General features: G+C 38.6%; 3 protein-coding genes and 1 long non-coding RNA gene across 8 annotated transcripts; 2 read left to right on the forward strand and 2 right to left on the reverse strand.

The window, feature by feature from the left end:
- Positions 1–533: 533 nt before the first annotated feature.
- On the forward strand, positions 534–1,606 carry LOC131681733 (uncharacterized). Its single transcript, XR_009303976.1, has 2 exons — positions 534–1,386; positions 1,446–1,606. It is a non-coding gene; the product is annotated as an uncharacterized LOC131681733 (long non-coding RNA).
- Positions 1,607–4,080: 2,474 nt separating this feature from the next.
- LOC131681707 (vacuolar protein sorting-associated protein 4-like) lies at positions 4,081–6,028 on the reverse strand. Of its 3 annotated transcripts, none has more exons than XM_058962681.1 (5): positions 5,581–6,028; positions 5,428–5,463; positions 5,104–5,369; positions 4,358–5,053; positions 4,081–4,273 (listed from the first exon to the last, which is right to left on the reverse strand). In XM_058962681.1, exons 1-5 carry the CDS (start codon positions 5,693–5,695, stop codon positions 4,172–4,174), a joined length of 1,215 nt encoding a protein of 404 aa, XP_058818664.1. In that variant the 5' UTR covers positions 5,696–6,028; the 3' UTR covers positions 4,081–4,171. The 3 variants fall into 3 exon arrangements, with proteins under 3 accessions (XP_058818664.1, XP_058818676.1, XP_058818669.1); XM_058962686.1 differs by having other exon boundaries at positions 4,082–4,273; positions 5,550–6,026; XM_058962693.1 differs by having other exon boundaries at positions 5,104–5,463; positions 5,550–6,027.
- Positions 6,029–6,491: 463 nt separating this feature from the next.
- LOC131681689 (vacuolar protein sorting-associated protein 4-like) lies at positions 6,492–8,994 on the reverse strand. Of its 3 annotated transcripts, none has more exons than XM_058962656.1 (5): positions 8,837–8,994; positions 8,408–8,575; positions 7,936–8,315; positions 7,157–7,867; positions 6,492–7,068 (listed from the first exon to the last, which is right to left on the reverse strand). In XM_058962656.1, exons 2-5 carry the CDS (start codon positions 8,541–8,543, stop codon positions 6,967–6,969), a joined length of 1,329 nt encoding a protein of 442 aa, XP_058818639.1. In that variant the 5' UTR covers positions 8,544–8,575; positions 8,837–8,994; the 3' UTR covers positions 6,492–6,966. The 3 variants fall into 3 exon arrangements, with proteins under 3 accessions (XP_058818639.1, XP_058818654.1, XP_058818646.1); XM_058962671.1 differs by having other exon boundaries at positions 8,408–8,616; positions 8,837–8,973; XM_058962663.1 differs by lacking the exon at positions 8,837–8,994 and having other exon boundaries at positions 8,408–8,648.
- Positions 8,995–14,296: 5,302 nt separating this feature from the next.
- LOC131681737 (late secretory pathway protein AVL9 homolog) lies at positions 14,297–18,183 on the forward strand. The gene is made up of 6 exons (XM_058962729.1): positions 14,297–14,700; positions 14,817–15,289; positions 15,351–15,512; positions 15,570–16,264; positions 16,821–17,004; positions 17,061–18,183. Exons 1-6 carry the CDS (start codon positions 14,635–14,637, stop codon positions 17,512–17,514), a joined length of 2,034 nt encoding a protein of 677 aa, XP_058818712.1. The 5' UTR covers positions 14,297–14,634; the 3' UTR covers positions 17,515–18,183.
- The last annotated feature ends 97 nt before the right edge of the window (positions 18,184–18,280 follow it).

Consider the following 18,280-nt stretch of genomic DNA (forward strand, 5'->3'; position numbering starts at 1 on the left):
CTATTAGTGATCAGGATCACAAACGTGTAGTGAAGGCGTTTAAGGGAAAACCCAATGCTTCGGTCAGGGATATGGCCAAAAAGTTGAATCTGTCCAAGTATTTCGTTCAGAAAGCCAAGGACCGGGAGGGATGTATGCAGTACATACAAAGTGCAAAAGGCTCCAAATCGTAATGAACGGCAAAATGCGCTGGGAAAATCACGGGCCCGGAAACTGTACACCCAGATACAGACGAAGCCTCATTATGATTGATAATGAGACTTGTGGCATGGTCGACTTCCGGGGCTACTGTTCTTAACCGCCCAGCATAAGTTGAAGTACCGGAGGAAGTAAGGAAGCAGAAACTTTCAAAATCTGTCAATAAATATTGTCCGTGCTTTTCCAAAGGAGACGCGACGATTATTTTTCGTCGCAGCAAGATTCCCCAGTCAAAAAGGGCAAGTTGCTGGCTAGCGGGGGGCTACTTGCCAACTCGGATGCGCTAATTGCCCTACAATTTGCTGGCAATTAGGAGGCTATTTTAAATGCAACATTTGGGCGATTTGCCGCCATTTTTTGCCGCTCTACACGCCCTTAAATCGCTCCCAAATCGCCCAGGGAACGCGCTATTTAATCGCCCTTAATTGCCTGATATGAAAATTAAAAATAATAATTATTTTCGGATTCAATACCTACTCACATAAATTTATCAGTACACTAGGTAATCACCACCAAACTATAGGAAGAATCGATGGTGAAATTCGTATTGCACTCAAAACTTACCACAATCAGACTTTTATTTAGACTTTAGGTCAAAGATCTTGTTCCACTATACTTATACACGATTCCACAATTTCCAACATTTGTTGGCTAAATTAAGTGCACTAGACAAACAAAATACAAGCGAGAACACGCCAATTGTTTAAAAAACAATTTTAAACTTAAGCCAAACATGAACCGCCATGTTTGAAAAACGTAAAAAACAACCAAGTCCATTTCAGCCGCCAGAAAATTTCTCTAAGTATTGAAATTGCCTTTAAATCGCATTCGCAAAATTGCATTTGTTCCTAGGGGCAATTAGCACACACGGTAAATCTAGACTACCTCTTTTATGACTATGTTTCACACATTTTTGAGAATATCATTTATACGTCAAAAAGTGATTAGATTTTAGTTATGAACGAAGAGTATGTTTTACGCATTTTCGAGAATGTCAACAACGAAGAATAATGCGTAAAAAGTATATCCCACAGACAAAAGAAAATTTACACTTCGACGTGAGGCCATTTTCAAATAAGTACGTGTTGCAAACAACATTTCTCTTTTACTTCCGCGATTATTAGTCGAAGGCAGAGAAATATGGACAAAAAATCTAAACCTCATTATAAATCATATATTGGTACTATGGTACGTGTGCTTCCTCCTGGTTAATTTCTTTAAAATATCAAGTTTCTTAAATTTTTTAGATTTGAAAGACATACGAACGCATGAATCCCAATTATGATCAAGTTTAGTGTTACAAAGTTAGAAATAACAGCTCCCGACTCTTAGCCTACATAATGCTTGAGTCGATTTCGGCGCATAGCTCCTAAATACTGACTGTATTTAAATAAATTGGATAAATAAAGGTTTATGTATTTTTTACTTCTCTAAAAGAAATTGAAGAACAAAAATTTTTTTTACACATTACTGGCTTCTTCTAAGAAGTAACAAATAGGTATTTTTTACTTCTTCAAGAAAGTAAAAACTATACATTTAGCTTTGCAGACATGAGTATAAATTACCCATTTTGTACTTTGTTGAAAGAATCAAAACTATGCATTTTTACTTTGTTGTGTTGAGTAGAATGTATGCAAATTCTGACGTACATTCTGTTTACACAAGAGAGAGTAAAAACAATATATTCATTTTATGGGTAGTCCCACTTTCCCTCCAAAATGCGTACTTCATAGTTATAATAAAGTTTGTTGCGATTACCGTGCGATGTATTTCTTACGGGATGAATGACACTTTAATAAAAGAGGCGGTACAATTTTGTGTAAAAACCTTACTGTAAATAAAACATACGAAAACCTGAAGCTTTAGCAGAACAGTTTTCAGTAAGTTTTATTAACAAATTCAGTTAAAGTAAATAATTAGCACACATTAAACATGGGTAATACATATTTTTCCACGTTTTTTGAGCATTTATTAACAAATGCGCCAATTCAATTCGTCGCATCAATATGATTGAATGGCTCGTTTCCAATGAAACGTACGATATGATTTGGCACGCAATCTGCTCATGTGGTAAACGGAGTGCGCCGTTCGTGACTACCCCGGGGAGATCTACGTCAAGGAGTGTCTACAGAAGCTGCTGCTTCTTCTGCTGAAGCAACACGAGGGCCCTACGATCTTCTGGTAGGATCTAGCGTTCTGCCACTATTCAAATGTCCTGGAGTGGTCACTTTCATACATGAAGGACATGAGCCCCCAATGCACTGGAATTAAGGCCAAGCGAAAAATACTGGGCAATTATAAAGCAGGCACTACGAAAGCATCCCAAGGGGGTCAAATCTGTGGAAGACATGTAGAAAAAGTGGGGTTCCGTACAGAAGAAATTTCAGCCAGATGTTTTACAGAACCTAATGAGGGGAGTTAAGCGTAAGGTGAGAGTGTACGGTCATGGTATTAAAGTTGAATGAAATATGCCAAAAGTTTACTAATGGGTTATATTTTGTTATGTTGTAACGACATTTAATTAGCAAGGAACTGGAATATGTGAAATATTTTTCAATATTATGAGCTATACGCTATACGTCGTTTTACGTGGCTTAACTTTTTGTCGGTTCCGACAGCAAGTCATTAAGTGACTTTACGTATGTCCGAACATGCCGCAGACTCAGGTGATTCGCATTTAAAAATGCTAAAATATTCCTACTCCTGCGGTAGAAGACAAAGGGTTAAGTCTTCGGGAAACTCCAAACTTGCTCATAAGACCCTATATCACGCTTTTCTAAACTAAACTTTCCTTCAACTCCTTGCTCTCTAAAAAAGGAAAAATCGACTCACTCTTAGTCGTTAATAAAAAAGGGATAAAACGTTATATTTAATATTCTGGTGGTTTGAAAAGGATCGGTTCACTAGGTAATTTTCTATAGCGTTTTTTTCGTGATGTAATTTGATGGGACACCCTTTATTTTTGCAGTTTAATATTAATAAAGGCCCCTGTTACTACGAAACCATTATACATGTGCAATTGCAACTATCTACAAGAATAATACCTGACACAAGAAAAAATTAAGACGCGCACAAATACCTCTTGTATAAGCCTCAGTATTTTATATAAAAAACAACAAAGCGTTACCGATTTATTAAAACATAATCAATGCTACTCATAGTCGGCTATCCGGTGTTCAAGTTGCATATTTGGCCAATCGTATTAAAACAAAAAATGATAATTTCAAAAAATTCTCGGCATCCGGCTGCCCGGAGCAATTATTACATGATAACGCTATTGACACACTTACTAACAACTCTCCCCTTCCCGTGATACATGTGCAGATGCAGAGGATTCCTCGGTCTCTAGCGGCGAAGAGCTGCATTCGGACGTGGTTACACAATGTGGCTCGTCATGTTAGCCGCATTGTGCAGCATGTTGTTCCAATGAACATACTGCAATATCAATTAGGCAGTCCATTAGACGTTTGTTTGACAATCCAGCGGGGGGTTCTGTCAACAAGTCTACTCCTACGAACTGAAAAACTCGTCCGACAAACATCTTTCGTTAATCCGATTCGTTTGATGTTGGATCGAGTCAACTATATTCTCGGACGTCGCTCCTCTCGGAGTAACGTCAGAAGATGTAAAAAAGAAATAATCAGCTGATCAGAAACGTCTCATGGATTGCCTAATTGGTTCTGGTCAATAGCGGAGTAGCAACTACGTGCGATCTCTTATGATTATGCTTATCCTTTCCTTTCAAACTACTATTATCAATCACGCTTTGGTTAATGACATGTATACCACAGTTTCTTTTTCGAAGTCGAATGACCCTCGTGGTTAAAACCCTAAATAAATAATAATAAAAAGAAAATTACTATTTATTTGACAATCATACTTTGATTTACACAAAAAACTTGTAAAAGCTATCGACCTATCTGTACACTGCATTTGGAAAAGTAGTTAATTTAAAATTACTAGTTATACCATGCTACCCTGCCTGGCCGAAGTCTTCCATAAATGTGTTCAACTTTTTCATGTTCGCGTTATTCATGGTATAGTTAGTACTTGCCAGCGAGATCAGCATGTCACTCTGCAAAATACGATTCATCAATAACGATGATATATCAAGCGTGTCTGTAAACCTTGCTCCTAGATTGCACCAAAATTGACTCACCATTGTCATTGGAAGAGGAGACAGTTTGTCGCTCGGTACCTCCATCCAGGTCATCTCGATCGCATCGGGATCTCCGGAACTGCACGGAACTAACAAATCATTGCATATGGTTTCTTTATCGATCGGTGATGGTCCACTTATTTTCTTGAAGTGGGTTGCTGACTGAACTTCTCGAACCGGTTGCATAAGTCCGTCTCTTATCACACATAAGATATCCGCCCCAGAATACCCTTCTGATTGATTAGCCAACGTGCGGATGTTCTCCTCCGAGAGGCAGTGATCTGCATTACCCAGGTGAAGCTTAAACATGGCCAAACGTGCGTCCTGCTCGGGTAGCGGAATGTATATGCGTAGATCAAATTGTCTTCTGATTGCCGGTTCTAGAATCCACGGCTTGTTAGTAGCTCCCAGAACGAAAATTCCATCGTTATCACCCTGCATCTGAAGCAGGAATTCGCTTTTGATACGACATACAGTTTCATTCGCCAATTGTGAACAGTACAGCAAATCTACATCATCTACAAAAATTATGCTTGATTTATGGGTGCGAGCCAGATCGAAAAGATTTTTCATAAGTGCTTCGGATTGTTTGAGGTGTCCGCATACTAGATTTGAACTGGGAACCGAGAAGAAAGTGGGTTTTTCGGCTTCAGTGGCGACTGCTTTCGCCAAATAAGATTTGCCGGTTCCTGGAAGCTAAAAAATAAATTTAATACGATACTAACAGTTACAAAAAAAATGTATACCCCAAACAATAGAATGTTTTTTGATGGGATACGTTTCTCCTCGAATAAATTCTGATTTTTTATCGGTAGAATAACAGATTCTCTGAGTGCTTTCTTCGCTTCTTCTAGACCAACGACGTCTGACCATTGGATGCGTGGGTTTTCCACGAAGATTGTTCCTTCCAATTTTGATTGCGATAGATTTGAACAAATACCGTCCTTGTGTTTAAAGCTACTATCACTTCTTGAAACATTACTGCTGTCCATTGGTTTCATTGGGTGACCTTCTACAAGTAAGCAAGTTAGTCAACATATCCGTTTAATCCGAGCATCGAAATTATTTACTTCGGGTTGAATATTTTGCTTTGTTATTCCACGCCTCTGCAATAAAAAACAAAAAAACGTGACTCATCCATATGCTACCTTTTCCATTGATAGGCGATTAAATTAATACTGCAATAACTTACGTTCGATGGCATGCAGGAACTATTCCCCTACCTGCTGGTATCGTTCGTAACCTTCGTAACACTTCCTTGTATGTAGTACTTTGATCCTCTGTGGTGGCCTTCGTTATGATATTGATCTCCTTTTGCAGCGTTGATTTAACAATCATTCCACGAAGTATAAGTCTGTCGCAGCATTTCGTGTTTGAAATTGGTTCCACCGTCCACAATGTACAATGTTGCAGATTCTTTGAATTGCTTTTTTGAACTCGTAAAACTCAACGCAAAGGTTACAACAAAAAATAACAGGTAATGTAAGAACTAAATACGAATTGGGATTTTTGTTGCTGTTACTGTTTATGTATCAGATGTTACGCACCTTACTGTCAAAGTATAAAAGCAATTTGTAAAACTATGCTATATTTCGCCTTAATGGAGAAAAAATTAGGTAAAAACTATTTTTTCTCCATTAAAGAGAAAATGAAGAGCACAAAACCTATAACTAAATTAGTTATGGAACTTGCGTTTCGACTTCGTCTCATCAGAATCCGACACTAACTTAGTGACAGGACTAGCACCGGATACATCAGCTTAATCAGAACCCTTTTCTAGCGGAACATCACACAGGACTAGCTGTTTGCTCAGAAACACAAATAGTGTGCTTTCGTTTTTTGGAGCTAGCGTCAATCCGGCGCTTATCTTAGTCTTGTCACAAAGTTGGTGCCGGATTCTGACGAGACGAAGTCGAAACGCAAATTCTCCAATTTAATTTGTAAAACATAAAAATGTAGATGTACATGCCTTTACATTCATATGCTTCAGTTTACATTAAACCCGGTTTAACAGTTATGCGTGGTTGATGAAATTGACCTTAAGTGTGGAATGAATGCTTTATACCGTTATTAATATGAGTACAAACTGCTCGGGAAAGGATTTTCTCTCTATCACAAGTTTTGTCTATAACAATTTCCAGCGATAACATTTTATTGATCTCCAATCATGATTCCGAAGCCAGTTTTGTATTGTAGATTTTTTTTTCAGTCAACAACACATGCAACTGTACTCGAGCAAAAGTCCAGAGAATATATTAGACTTAAATTATTGTTACATCGGGTTTCTCAAATTTATTTTGTTTCTTTCTGTTTTTGGTGCATGCGACCCTCATTCGTAAAGTAGTGAAACTTAATTTAAATATCGAACAAATTTTAACAGGTCCAGATGCCAACATTTATTTGTAGCAATTTACTGCATAAATCTACAAAATATCTATTAAGTTATAAACTCTCTCGAATAAAGTCATATAATCCTTCGTTTAGCTGGTGATTCCTGGCATTTATTATTTAAAAGAACCGTAGACTTACAGAGAAAACGCATACAGGACAAGCAGGGTGCGCACGCTAGGACAAAAGGCAACATAAATCGATTTGCCAGCTTTGCCGCGCTAACCTTCTTGGCCAAAGTCTTCCGTAAATTTGTCCAGCTTTTTCATGTCCTCCTCATTTACGGTAGGTTTGGTACTTGACAACGATTTCAGTATGTCGCCCTAGAAAACATTTGATTTCGTTATTGATGTTGCTGACAATTGCTGCCCAGACTTTCAATTGGCAAATATTGCACTTTTTTCGACTTACCATTGTCACCGGAGGAACGGACAGTTTGTCGCTCGGTACCTCCATCCAGGTCATCTCGATCGCATCAGGATCCCCGGGACTGCACGGCACCAGCAGATCGTTGCATATGGTTTCCTTATCGGTCGGTGATGGTCCAGTTATTCTCTTGAAGTGGGTTGAAGATTGAACCTTTCGTACCGGTTGCATTAGTCCGTCTCGAACCACAATCGAGATATCCGCCCCGGAATATCCTTCCGTTTTCTTAGCCAACGTACGAATGTTTTCCTCCGACAAACAGTGAGCCGTATTTCCCAGATGCAGCTTGAACATGACCAAACGAGCGTGCTCTTCGGGTAGCGGGATGTATATGCGTTTCTCAAATCGTCTTCTGATAGCCGAGTCAAGGATCCACGGAGTGTTGGTAGCTCCTAGTACAAGAATTCCGTCGTTATCACTACCGACACCCTGCATCTGGACGAGAAATTCGGTCTTGATACGACGTGCACTTTCACTCTCATTGTCCGATCGTGAAGAACATAGTGAATCTACTTCGTCGATAAAAATAATGCTTGGTTTATGGGTGCGAGCTAATTCAAAAAGATTTTTCACTAGCTTTTCCGATTCTCCTAGCCATTTGGATACTAGATCCGAACTGGACACGGAGAAGAAAGTCGAATTGTTTGCTTCGGTGGCTACTGCTTTTGCCAAATAAGATTTACCGGTTCCTGGTGGCTGTAAAGAAATTTTATACGTTACCAACAGCTGTCACCAATCAGTACAATACAATTAGCTATTCCTACCCCGAACAATAGAATGCCTTTCCACGGAATACGTTTCCCTGTGAACAAATGTGGAAACTTAATCGGAAGGATGACCGCTTCTTTCAGCGCTTCCTTCGCTCCTTCCAAACCGGCTACGTCGGACCATTTGACGTGCGGTTTTTCCACGATGATTGCCCCCTCCAATTTCGATTGTAGTTTCTTCTTTTCTGGATCATCCGAATCGGAATCGGAACTATCGCCCTCCTTTTTACCCTTATCTTCCTTCGAACTACTACCGCCATCCTTAACTGGTTTCTTTTTGCCCTTCTTCAAGTATGCCTTCAATTTCTCCGCTCGGTCCAAGTATTGGAGACATTTCGTTCGAATAGAATCCTTTGCTTTATCACCCTGCGCCTCGTCTACAATGAAGGAAAAATTTAAGAACGTAAATCATCCTAATTTAAACTCCACTAACATCGCTTCATATTACTAGAGGACAGCAATAACTTACATTTAATGGCATGCAGAAAGTACTCCACCCCATGTTCGTACAGGCGTAACGCTTCCTCGTAGTTCTTGTTGCGATCCTCTTCAGTGGCCTTCGTTACGATATCGATCGCCTTTTGCAGCGTTGACCCAGCAGCCATTTCACGACACGTACGTCAGCTGTTGTTCAGAGCTGGAAACAACGGAAACTAATAAGCCGCCCAAAAACCCAATCTATCAAATTTGTTTTAGAACTTTTGCAATAACATTACTATAAGGTATGACTAATCCTACTAGCTCGCAAATCCTATTATTTTTGCTCTTTGTATAAGAGAACGTCTGACGTACCTAAATGTCAAAGCAGCAAAACAATATTGGAAAAAATGCCATTCATATTCATGCATTTTCGAGCAGGTAAATTAAAAAATTCGTGCACATTTTATCTTTAACTTACCGCAAACAACAAAGTTGTACACTTGAGCAAACGAAATCACCAATAACTACGTCAAAAACTACGCTTTTCTTGAAAATTCGGCGTTCGGGACTAGCCAAACAAAAATTTTACCCTTCCAAGAAAGTTTCATTAAAAGTTTACACGCATCAGAAAAGCAACGCTTCTTTCATTTGATGGTATTCGGAATGAGCCAGGGAGGCCAGAATTTAATAACTACCGCTTGTCCGTTCGACGCGCCAGCTAGCTTTCATTATTGGTACCAGTCAAATAATGGTATTTTCTCGAGGGGAACGACACTATTCGTGATTTGTTATTTATTATTCTGAACGAATAAAAGAGATTATAACTACTAGAGGAAGCAAAGCGCTACTGTTTCCATGTATTCAAGGACTGTAACATGGGGTCTCGCTCTAGCATGTTGTATCCTATTACTTTGACATGTGTGTATCCGGGGCAATATGTGTTAAACTAATGGGCCTATCATATGTAAGAGCGAGATGATAAATTATCAGTGTTAGCAGCGACATGCGACCTCTAGTAGTTATATTTTTTTTTTGAAAGGATTGATGAAGATTGGCATTGGTTAGTTCGAAATGGGTTCGCATTTCCAATATTGCTTGAGAATGGTTTGGAATAGCCGAAGATAGTTTGAAATGCGTCATGAAAAAAATGGATTGCTCGAAATTCATGTTTTGACAGTTTCATTGCTCGATGAAACCAAAACAAAACATTTTCAGCAGCATAACTGCATGACCTAATCAAAACAAAAACAGAAATTTTGTTGCCAGAATTATTGAAATATTCGAATGTAGAGTATACAGAGTTGCTAGTTACATCAAATTGGGCAAAATTCGAGCAAATTTGGTTGAGATTGGATAGATTTGTTGTAATTTCTTCGAATTTTTTTTAACAATTTGTTCGAAAATTGTTTTAATTTTTATAAAATTACCGGAAAAAATACAAATTCATGCAAAAGTGAACGGAATATAAAAAATATTCTGAAGTAACGTGTCCCCCCGTATTTTCTAGCGTTAAAAACATAGAACGTTGGTTCTAGCTAATACATATCTATCCACTATTTACAAACGAGGGCGAATTTTATTCAAACAAGTCGTTGTATTTTGATTTGTATTTTGATAACATGCAATGGTATCAGCAGCTTTTTCTCAAAAAAGATATTTGGTTTTTTACTTTCACTGCTTGGCACATTGGCCCTTTACTAACCCTAATAAAAAGAATTGTACAGTCGTGATTCGCTGGTTGGGCCACACCTCTGTCCAACTAACGAATTTGATTCGTTAGTTGGACCGACTGACAGATGTCAAAAACTCTCCAAAGGAGACGTTAGTAGTGTAATTGCATCTATTCACATCTCTAATAATTGTCAGATTGATTGTCAAAGTAAATTTGACATAAGATTTTGACATTCAGATGCTTTTTAGTTGGACAATGGTTCAACTAGCGAAGGTCAAACTAAAAAGCGGTCCAGTTAAAACATGTCCAACCAGCGAATCACGACTGTACACGACCTTTAATCTATATAGTGCAACGATCCCACACATTGTTTCGATTATACCCTGAACGGGTCGTTAGGCTCTTAAATCATACGATGTTTAGCAGGGAATCTTCAAAAGTTTTCTGGCTATTTGTTACTTATATGTTTTTATAAAGTGTCTTAATTTTTTTTTAATTTTTTTGATCGAAAAGCTTATTGACCTTTTACTTTGATCGCTTGGCTTTTTAGTCATTTACTTTTGGCATCTTGCTAAAATGTTAAATGAAATATTGGCTTTTCACTATTTTATTTTATAACATTTCCAAATGGGTTATAGGCATATTCGGCATGTGTGAACGTTAATTTAATTAGCTCAGTTGCTAATGGCATTGTCCTTTTCATATATTGCATGTTTAATATATTTCTTCATTGGCTGAGCAGAAAGCTAAGAAAAATGACATCTTCTGTTATTCAATAAAACACTCGATTGCTGGGCATGATTTTTGATTGTGTTTCGAGCCTATTTTAAACGAAAAAATAAAGGCCCGAGAGCGAAAACAATTTTTTTAGGAACATGTCCACTGGAAAATAGACAGATAAAGAATGACGGGAACAGCGAGAATGAAAAAACGATGACAATTCACCTTTTTCTTGGAAACACTGAGAAAAGATATGTCTTCTGATCGAGGAGAGGGAGAAGTGACGATTTTCTTATAGAAGACATTGGGGGTCGATGGGTCCATTAGTAGGAAGCAGTAGAAGTGATCACAAAACTATCGGGAATCTGTGATGACATCATCACAGTTGCTCGATGGCAGAGTGGTTAACGCACTCAACTAGAGACTGGGAAATTGCCGATGCGATAGCGCCTTGAGGACATATCTTTTCTCAGTGTTTCTAATAAAAAGGTGAATTTTCACCGTTTTCTTCATTCTCACCGTTCAGGTCATTCTTTCTCTGTCTGTTTTCCAGTGGAAACGTTCATAAAAATCCTTAAAAAAGAAAAAAAAACAAAGACTCGCGTCAAGACAAGGAATATATTAAAAAACTACAAGCACGAGCTGTAGACGTAGGACTATACCACTTAATGTAAAATATTTATTTTCTTGGTACATTTATAGTAATAATAAATCAAATATATTTCTTACGTACGGTTTAATCACAACTAATCAACATCGAATATTACATATTGAACCAAACCTTCTTGGTTATCAGGTCATTTAATTTGTAGTAGGTGATCGAATCCGATTAAACTTATTTAAGAAGATCTGAAGAATGAAGGCAGAAAACTGTGACCAAACAAATATCTGGAACTAAATCTTTATAGCATAAGATTAGCTTGTAAAAACTTTTCGATTGTGTGTGGTAAAAACCCGGACCAGTGAAGAAAAATCAACTTTTAGACATTTCATGTATAGACCAAGCATTCTAGTTATATTTTGCCATTATTGTAACTTTCCGAAAGCACAAATATAGCGAATGCAATGGTCTTAATCATATATCATAACTATAAATATACAAGAATCGAAAACAATTTTATATATGGACAAGATGCGTTTTTGCAACGGTTTTCAAGGGGCAGCGTATTCATTCATAAATAGGCTTTGTAGTATGTACCTACTAGTAGAATCAAAATACTATAGGCTGAGTGGAAATGAATCACGTGAAGGGGAAATGAATCAATGAATTGATTGAACGTAAATAATAAACTTTCTTTATGCAATTTAGTAACAAATAAGATCTACCTACCTACACATTCGCCTCAAACATTAAACCCAAGCGCACAAAGCAAAATGAATCAACGCTGATGATGATGGGTAGAGCGAAAGAGACAACTAATACCACGACACTATGTTAACCGTGTTTGCAAATGAAGCTCGCATGTCCAAACTATTTTGTGTACAAATAATTATACATAAAAGTGTGCTGGAAACGAGCACAACACAAAAGATAGCATAGTGTTCACATTCACTGGGTAGCGTACCACCACAGGCAGTGGAACGGACTTCTAACTCAGCTACACTGGTTGTGAAAATACACAGCGCAGTGATCTGCTGTTCAACCGGCAACTGAGCTGGTGCGGCGAAATCCGTCCGTTTAAATAGTCGATGATGACGTCATTCATAGAAGCGTAGCGCGCTAGGTACACAAATCTGTCGTGCTGGACTAGGGAAGCGCTATCTTCTGTGTGTAAATGCGTGATATTTTGACTAGGTTGTTCATTATTTAAGTTTTTAATGCCATTATATAAAAAATCTTTGGGTTTATCTATTGGAATGTATTCTTAGAAGTATTTCGGGGCGATATGCGCAAAAAAATTTAAAATTTATCGTGAGATGGCTGAATTATATGCGTTTAAAATTGGACTACTTTTCGTTACATACCATTTTTGTAGAATTTGCAACGTGCACCCCTATATCGAAAACAAAGACGTAGTCCTACGTCAAAAGCATTTTCATGGCAACAGCATCAACGTAGCCGAATATTTTGCAAAAAGAAACTTTAATGTATATCAGATAGCCGTTAAGACACATTTTGCATGCTAATTTATTGCCTGGGTTGCGATAGTTTCGGTGCGCCTCCTATTAAAATTCATCTTGCGTTTTACTCCGGTTCCGGTCTGACAGAAACCTAACGGAACGGCTTCTGCCGGAGGATTTAATGTCTGGGGAGATGTGGGTTTAATTCCGAAGATTTTCTGAATTACTAGAATATGGCTTTTTTATATTGAAAGTCATTTTTTTGTATTTCCGAAAATCGACTTGTTTTATTTTGGATTTCTAAGATTCCAACTGGAATCTATGTTTCTGTTAAGGTCTGGTGGAACGAGGAGTCTCTAATTTGAACAGCAAAATAAAATCCTTAATAGCTGTGTTAAACTACTTTTTTCAGCAATGGAAAATAATAAATTAGGTGATCCTTCTTTTTAATGTTGCTCCATTCGAGCCGCCATGACATCACCAAATCACCACAAATTAGCTAACGAGTTCAATAGACTAATCCAGCTGGGTTGGTATTGTGCCGTTTTGACGCTTAAATTGGAAGGAAAACAAATCTGTTACACGGCGAATTGGGAGGCAAATAAACCGCTTCTGGGCCTGAGGGGTGGGCGGTAGTATAAAAATACGAAATCTCAATGTGTGTATTTTGAACGTCAGATATCTCAATATAAGGAAGCTGTTGTCACCGGGCTGATTGGCCCTTTTCTACAAAGCGAGAAATCGATCATGAATCGACCAAAGGGCCGAAATCGCAATGATATCGAATCGATAAAAATAGCTTTGAAAATTCGCTTCAGAAAATTAAATCGTATTTTAACAGTGTTTGCATACTGCGCTTTCAAATAAATTGCAATATTTCAAAACAATACTAGTTTTCGGAAGCAAAACTAAAATGTTTTAAATAATAACGTTTTTGTTCATAAAATTAAAAAAAAAAATTTCGCCGTGTGTTGTTATGAAATGTTGATAAGGCCATTTTCGAGTCGTCCTCTTGTTTTGACAACTATCCAAATTTCGCCCTGCAGTGTCATCAGAAAACAAAAATCAAATGTGGGTTTTGCTGTGCTCGCCGGAGGGGAAAATTCGTTATTCCCCCGAGGCGTAACAAGCATTTGGTTTTTGTTTAGGTCGATTCTATTTACGGGCCTTGTAAAAAATGATGCTGTCAGTTTCGCCCATGTACACTACCTTAGAACCCCGCCTGGCGGTTTGTTTACAGTTGAAAGTCGGATCCGCCGTTTTGTTTTTTATTGATTTTCATGAAGTGTGAAACGTTTATAAATAAGTTTTTATATCTATTATGAAGTATGTTTACTCCTCTTTAAGATATTAATCAAATCTCCGTTTGTGTACATTTGTTATTTAGACCCATTTGTCGGTTCACGATCGAAATAATAGACAACTTCTTACATCTGGCATCGCTGCCGTATAAGCACCTAAACGTCATTTGACATTTAGCCAAAATTCAAAAAAAAAAATCGGATCAATGTTCGGAAAAATGTCAACAAACCGCGATAAATAAATAATTTTATTCGTTGTTCTTGGTTAATTTTCCGAGAAAATTAGGAAGAAAATTGATTTGAGCTCAAACTATTCTGTGTCTCTTTGTGATTTTCTTGTGGCAGTACTAGAGCAAAAACTAATCGTTTCAACGATAACAGTGCACAAAAAATCGATTGCATTTTTTCTTTGATACTCATGATGTAGCACTTTAGTATAAGTGAATTAAAGACGGGAAACAGGCAAAATTTGGGAACTAGTTACTACGTGATTTATTTGCCCTCCCAGAATCGACTTGTAAAATGAATACCAAGAAACCGATTTTACACATACTGGTTGTTGGATTTCATCATAAGAAAGGATGCCAGGTTGGTATAATACGTGGGCGACAAAATATGCGTAATCAAAATTGTATTCATTATTTTGTGCTGAATATGTGTTATCGTTCACTGATAAGAAAACAATGTTTTTTTTTCTCCACTAGGTTGAATTTTCCTATCCGCCCTTGATAGCCGGGTCGGAGGGGAAACAGGAATGCCCTTCGGGGTGGAAGTACCTTCCGACACTGGCTATTCCCGATGGATCGCACAATTTTATACAGGATGTCATCTGCTTCAATCTACCCAGCCTAGTCGATCCCCATGAATCGATCTACGGTATAAGTTGCTACCGCCAGATTCCAGTGGAGGAGCTGAAAATCCGAACGGCTGATGTCACCAGAAGCACCGTACAAAAGTCCGTGTGTGCGTTGCTATCGATACCGATCTATGGCTACGTCGAAGTTAAACTGTCTCTAATTGCGCATGCATTCTTCGAGCAGGGGGATTTTTCCTGCACCGACATCCTTGTTAAAGCGTATGAACAGCTGAATGCTTGCCTTCATTCAATGGAATGCTCGGAGTTGGATCCAGCGAGACTGCATTTTATAGGGGTGCCTTTGAGGGAGCTTGTGCTGAAGTGGGTTTGTTTTTGCTTGTTTGCTATTTCAGTTTTCTTTCAACGTGCGTTATATTTTTAGGTGGCGTCATAAGCTGCTTATTTTGTACAAGTTGCTTCTGCTACAAAAACGAGTCGTTTGTTTTGGATCTCCAGTGCAACCCATTTGCTCGCTGATTTTGGGAGTCGTTTCGCTGCATCCAGAGTTGCTGGCTAAAGGTTTTCAGGAAGTAGCCTGTGTGAAGTATGTAAGAACGGATGTGTTAACGAAGCAGATATTTTGATGACGGTTTCTTTTTAGAACTTCTCGACCCATGTCACCCATGCCCAGCTTTGGTACTCCACAACATGAAGAATCGAGCTTTCCAGCTGTTGAAAAGGAAATGCGCTGCGATTCCATTACTTCTGAAGTCTCGTTAGGAAAGCCTGTTGAAGATTTACAATTACAAGATTCGAAAAAAGATGATGTCGACAGTACCAAAGAAGCTAAACCCGATTCAGAGTCCGCACACGAGTCGCCAACAGATGAAGTCGCAGGGAATCAAAATGTTCGCCCGGCACTGGCACGTGAAACTAGCGTTGACACAATCGCGTCTAATTTTGCCAGTCTGTGCGCAATTAAACCAGACGAATGGGCCGCACCGATGAAGATGTTTCACGAGGGCAATCTCTGCCTGCCGTACATCTCGTTGCCGTATATGGATTTACTCACGGATCCATCGGTTAAGGGGTATATAATTGGAGCTTCGAATGTTCTGTTCCAGCAGAAACGTCACCTGGCGGATGTGATGGTCGATGTGGAGGGTACCGTCATCGACGTGTACGACTTTGAGCTGAAGCGACAGATCCAACTGAGCACGGAAGATTTGCGCTTCGCTGATTTCATCATACGAAACGTGCAGAATCCGAAGGAAGATGCCGAGGGTAGTGAAGTTTGGATTCGGGAGCAGTTCTATGGATACATGGTGGCGCTGCTGAAGTCGTCAGTGTGTTTTGGTATGTAGTCATTTTGTCAATCAGGCTATTATGGGGAGTCCACAATTTTCGATATTTTATATTCAATTTAATCGGAAAATTACTGGGTATCAACACACAATATTCCGTAACGAATATCACATCACAGCGATGATAGAGCAGTGAGTATAAGGTCAAGTTTTTCCCGGGTAGGATTGATAAGCTACTGAACAAATCATAGTTTTACTTTGTTCCGATTTGATGAGATAAGCTAGGAACTGAGGGAGATTTTAATGTGCAAGGAAATACGCATTGTTTGGGCTGAGTAGAATGATGGCAGATGTTTCAACTAATGTGTGATCTTTGAATAACTGGGAGCCTTAAAAAGCGAGGGAAAGTAACACGGTCTTTTTAAATATGTGCATATTCCCAATATTTGATGGAACGGATTGATGCTGAGCTTGTGGCCTTCGACTGGTATGGTCCATTCATATTGGTTGGGATGTCTACAAAACATGCACGGTCTAGATGAGTGGACGCTTGCTAATTTAAGGGTTGATAAATGACAAAAATTAAATTATCTCTTTGAATATTATAGATGGCGCTAAGGAAATGGAGCATTTCAACGTCCACTACATGATGGCTCTCAAAACGTCTCAATGCTACCAAGACTGGCTGATCAGAAGCGGTGGTGACACCAATCCAGCTTTCGAGGGGTTAGCAGTGGGTCATCCATTCGCAGGAACGCTTTCCGTGGCAGACATGAAGCTAAGAATAGCACAGTAAGTTATTGTTGAGACTTCCTGAAACAAGAAATTTAAATATCTTTTTTTCGTAGAACGATGCAGAATAGCGAGAGTGGTCGTAAGTTAAACCAGGCCGTCAACAACACTAGTCGAGCGGTAGGAGGTGCTATAAGCACAGCGAAAGGAGCATTTTCCACATGGTGGACATCGATGACCGCACCGGTTGCGGCAGCTCCAGGCGCACCAGCCGGTAACGCTCAAGGGGACAGTCAAACCAACAGCAGCGAACAATTTTCCGACACTAGCGATGACTCGGATGAGAACGTTAACCCGAACGACATTGACAGCAGTTACAGTGATAGTGACAAAAGTCCAAATGATGCGAATAGAAACACAATAAAACGAATAGAAAAGAATAATGATTCTCAAACGGACCCCTCTGAGATAGGAACGGCAGAACATTTACTGGAAAGTAGTAACAATATAATCGAAATTGGGAAAGAAGCTGATATATTAGATCGACAACAGAAAATCTACCACATTTAATTCGAACCCACCGGCACTATCGGATATCGCTTCTAGCTACTGCTTCGAATGCATAAGGTGATATTTTAACCCAACATATAATTACTGAAACCATTCCAAAGTTGCCCCATGTTCACAACACCAATTTTTAATTTTGTGTTTAACAGATCTAAAACAGTTGTCATTGTTTGTACTTACATTAATAGTCGTGTGTTGTTTTCTAACACTTCATGGGCATTTAAGAAAACGAATGATAATCAGCCTTGCCTCAGAGCTGGCTGCAAGAACTCAGCCGCTGCGCTCCATTACAATGAACTTGGCTTCTCCTCTGTAGTACAGTACTACCCGTAACCACACATCAAAATATTCATCTTCACAGCATAAGTACATAGACAACGCGTGCTGTGAATTTTTTTGCAGTTCTATCATAAGTTACAAATATAGAAAATGTCAAATCAGAGCATGTTAGATGTGTTATGGAATAACGTTATTCAAATTGTGAAATAATGAAAAAAGTACTCAGTCATAAGATGCTAACACGTTAGTTTTTGCAGCAACCATGTTTTCATTCAAAACAATTGTGTGATAATTTCAAATAGTTAGTCTACAGAATAGCTGTTCACTGTGTAACATACATATAACTAAACCACTGAAGTTATGTCTCAAATAGCAAATAAAGTATTGAACAAGTACCGTTGTTTTCTTTCTAACTTGAAATTGGTACTTTATTGTGTCACTTTCGACAAACAAATTGCCTGTGAAATCTACATAACTGCACTATTGATTG

This window comes from Topomyia yanbarensis, chromosome 1, assembly GCF_030247195.1.
Source record: "Topomyia yanbarensis strain Yona2022 chromosome 1, ASM3024719v1, whole genome shotgun sequence".
Classification (NCBI taxonomy): domain Eukaryota; kingdom Metazoa; phylum Arthropoda; class Insecta; order Diptera; family Culicidae; genus Topomyia; species Topomyia yanbarensis.